This window comes from Galeopterus variegatus, unplaced genomic scaffold (assembly GCF_000696425.1).
Source record: "Galeopterus variegatus unplaced genomic scaffold, G_variegatus-3.0.2 Scaffold3369, whole genome shotgun sequence".
NCBI classification, from domain to species: domain Eukaryota; kingdom Metazoa; phylum Chordata; class Mammalia; order Dermoptera; family Cynocephalidae; genus Galeopterus; species Galeopterus variegatus.
Genome location: NW_007729480.1, coordinates 159152 through 162896, shown reverse-complemented (window position 1 = coordinate 162896; position 3745 = coordinate 159152). Strand labels below are relative to the sequence as shown.

At 32.5% G+C, this 3745-nt stretch overlaps 1 protein-coding gene across 1 annotated transcript in view; it reads left to right on the top strand.

The window, feature by feature from the left end:
• The window catches only part of DHX36 (DEAH (Asp-Glu-Ala-His) box polypeptide 36), a 52686-nt gene extending 49916 nt beyond the window's left edge, over positions 1-2770 (top strand). The window contains exons 24-26 of the mRNA XM_008584773.1: positions 433-553; positions 1245-1397; positions 2074-2770. Of these exons, the coding sequence (XP_008582995.1) occupies positions 433-553; positions 1245-1397; positions 2074-2259 (460 nt within the window). The 3' untranslated portion in view covers positions 2260-2770. The remainder of the gene's footprint in view (positions 1-432; positions 554-1244; positions 1398-2073) is intronic.
• The last annotated feature ends 975 nt before the right edge of the window (positions 2771-3745 follow it).

Sequence of the window (3745 nt, the reverse complement as noted above, 5' to 3'; positions counted from 1 at the left end):
ATCATGATTGTCATAGTAAAAATGTATAAACTGTTTTTGTCTTGGTCTGAATCCACTTAAAATTTTATTTCAGATATTTATTTTGTTCTTTATCCTTCAGTAGTATAATAAATATTAACATAATTAAGGAATATTCTGTCACCTTTCTAATATGTTGAGTAATTTATACCTGCAAGAAGAGAATTAAGTTATATAATTTAGGGTATTCATATTTAGCTGGTATTTTTCCATATATTATTAAGAAAATTACTCTCTTTCCTCAAATATAAATTTGTAAGTTTTTATATTGCAAAAATAAACTGAGCTCAGCTATGGAATTTTTCTAGATTTGGGAGTTTGGTTTTTACTAAACCCTTCTATCAGTTTTTAAAAGAGTGGAAAAGAATCCCTTAGAAGACTTTTTTAACAAACTGTATTTTAACTTTCTTAAAGGGTGAAAGTTTACACAAAAACTGATGGTGTGGTTGCTCTTCATCCTAAATCTGTTAATGTGGAGCAAACGGACTTTCACTACAACTGGCTTATCTATCACCTGAAGATGAGAACAAGTAGTGTAAGTGAACATTATTCTTGTATTTTCATAATTGTTTTCACAATTATAAACAAAAATTTTCTTTTTTTTTTCTTCTGACCTGAACTACAATTTTTTTCCTTAAGTAAATAACCTATACTTTTAATTTGCAGGTCTGTCATGATGGATCTTTGTATTTTGATTAAGAATTAATTAATTTTGCATTTTAATTGTTTGATTTGCATAATTTTTTCAGAGTCTGCTTTCAAGAAATGCTGGCATTTTACCATGTACAAGAGTTTACACTGTATAAAGAATTTTGTTGGCATATCAATATACTTTATAAATACTTGTCAGAATATTAAGTGGGATTCCATTTATTTATATTTTTCTCTTTAGAAAAATAATTTAAGATGGTTTCTTAAATACTAGGTATATAAAAATAATTTAGGTACATTAGTGTTTTGGTTTAGTCACTCAAAATATTTTGTTCAAAGAATAGTGCAGTAGTTTAAAACAAAAATATAAAACCCCTATGCTCTCTGAATTAATCAAGAATGGCTCATTTAAAATTATATTCTTCAAAATTAATCTGTGTAATTACACTAGCAGGTTAATACCTGTTTTTGAAGCAAGGCACTAATAGATTGATGCTGGTGATATTGTTGAATTAATGTGGTAATAATCTTTTCAGACTTCTGAATGTATTAATTTACTTTAATTTTCATTACAGATATACTTATATGACTGCACAGAGGTTTCCCCGTACTGTCTCTTGTTCTTTGGAGGTGATATTTCTATCCAGAAGGATAATGATCAGGAAACTATTGCTGTAGATGAATGGATTGTCTTTCAGTCTCCAGCAAGAATTGCTCATCTTGTTAAGGTGACTGACTTCACATGATTGTCTTAATTTTTTTTTTATTGAAACATAATTGATTATACATATTTGTGGGGTTCAGAGTTGAATATCAGTACCTGTATACAGTGATGAATGGATTGTCTTTCAGTCTCCAGCAAGAATTGCTCATCTTGTTAAGGTGACTGACTTTACATGATTGTCTTAATTTTTTTTTTATTGAAACATAATTGATTATACATATTTGTGGGGTTCAGAGTTGAATATCAGTACCTGTATACAGAGTGTGATTATCAAATCAGGATAATTAGCATATTCATCATTACAAAACGTAATCATTCTTTGTGTACATGATTATCTTTAAATCTACATGCCTGTCAGCATGTGGTCTTGTCGTTTTGTTCCAAGTGTTATATATATTAAACATTTCTTACTCTATTTCAACAGAGCAAATAGTCTTGAGAAATTGATTCTTAGCTTTTCTGAATTGTGTTTTGAGGTGGTAATAGACCAACCATTCTAAATGGCTCAGCATGATTGAAGTTTGAATTTACCTACGCTTTAGTTGGTTGCTCACTATTTCAGTCTTTTGTATATTAGCTTTTGAAACTGTTTGTATTAGCTAGAGTAACTTTTATTTATTACATTGTTTGATAATAATACACCTGCATTTGTTAAACATGTGTAATTTTTCCATCATTAGGAATTAAGAAAAGAACTAGATATCCTTCTGCAAGAGAAGATTGAAAGTCCCCATCCTGTAGACTGGAAGGACACTAAATCCAGAGACTGTGCAGTGCTGTCAGCTATTATTGACTTGATCAAAACACAGGAAAAAGCAACTTCCAGGAACTTACCACCACGATTCCAGGATGGGTATTATAGCTGACAACTTTTCTGTGATGGCCTGAAAAGCAAATTTTATATCCATTTTTCCATCACAGTTTAATTTTTGGCTAGATGCCAAACCCTGGGACATGATTTTTGTGTGTAAGATAGAAATTTTCATGTGTAAGATAGAAAACTTCAGTAGGAGGTAAAGACTTAATGTGCATGACTTAACAATATTATCTATAGCTATTATAAATACACCATAAAAAGCAATATGTTCTCTGGTCATATACTCTTGTGCTCATGTCCACACTTTGGGAGTATCCCTCTTATGTATATTGAGTGTTGCACCAATTGAGAAATTTCTTTGTTCTGTTATGTAAAATTAGTTTTTCTGCCCATAATGACTGAGTACAGAATCAGTAAAAATAGAATGGTTAGCCAAAAGGCAGTGTCAAGTCAGAATTTGAACACAACCACATTTTTAAAAATGAAACTTCTATCAGAAGTAAATTAATTGGTTGTAATGAATTTCAGTATTTAATAAATTGTACAATGTGTAAATCTCAGCTAACTTCTTGGCTTGGTTTGTACATCTCTATGGTTTATTTGATGTTTTTACTCTTAAAAATGTATATATATACCCCTTTTACATCACCCTCTGCAGCATAAGGTAGCAGTTGACAGCATGGGTCTGGATCCTGATTACCTCAGTTCCAATCTCAGCTCTGTCACTCACTAGAGTCACTTACTAGATATCTTGGGCAGATTACTTGGCTTCTCTCTGTTTCCTCTTATCTATAAAATACAAGTAAAACTTGTGAGAATTAAACATGTTAATTTGTATAAAGCACATAGACTAGTGCCTGGCACATAGAATGTACTCTCTCAGTCTTAGTTATTATTTGTCCCTGAAATATTTTTTCAAATGTATAACAGTCCATTATATTAGTTCTTTTTCATTGCTACTTTACCCTCTTAGCCAATGGAAGCTAATGTGACAACATGTTCTGTATGCTTTCAGTCCTATCAGACTGTGACAAATACTGTTGTTGCTGTTCAACAGCCATTTTGTCCGTCCCTTCGTGCTTGCTTGTTCAAGAGTTCCCTCTCTGCACAGCTTTGTGCTCAGGGATGCTGGACTCTTCCCCAAGGGTGAATCTGGTTGTTCTAAGACAATCATGTGTGGTCTTATTTCCCTCATGAGTAATTGCTGAGGCATGAGTATGAAAACCTTTGTCAGTGTCAACTAAGTGATGTTCAAAAGGATGTCTGAGTTTCAAGAGGAGGAAACTCTGCTGTCTTTCTTTGGGCATTGTTGTGTCTGAATCTGATACTCGGAACTGCTGCAGCCAACTTATGATCACAAGGGGACACAGAGCCATATCCTGAGGTTGGCTCCATGGAAAGATGGAACTCTTTAGAGTCCTTGATAATGCTATTGAGCTGCAGAATTAACCAACTCTAAAACTGCCATACACATGGACTGACTGATTTAAATAAACCCTTCATTATTTAAGCCACTTGTAGTAGGGTATTTTTAA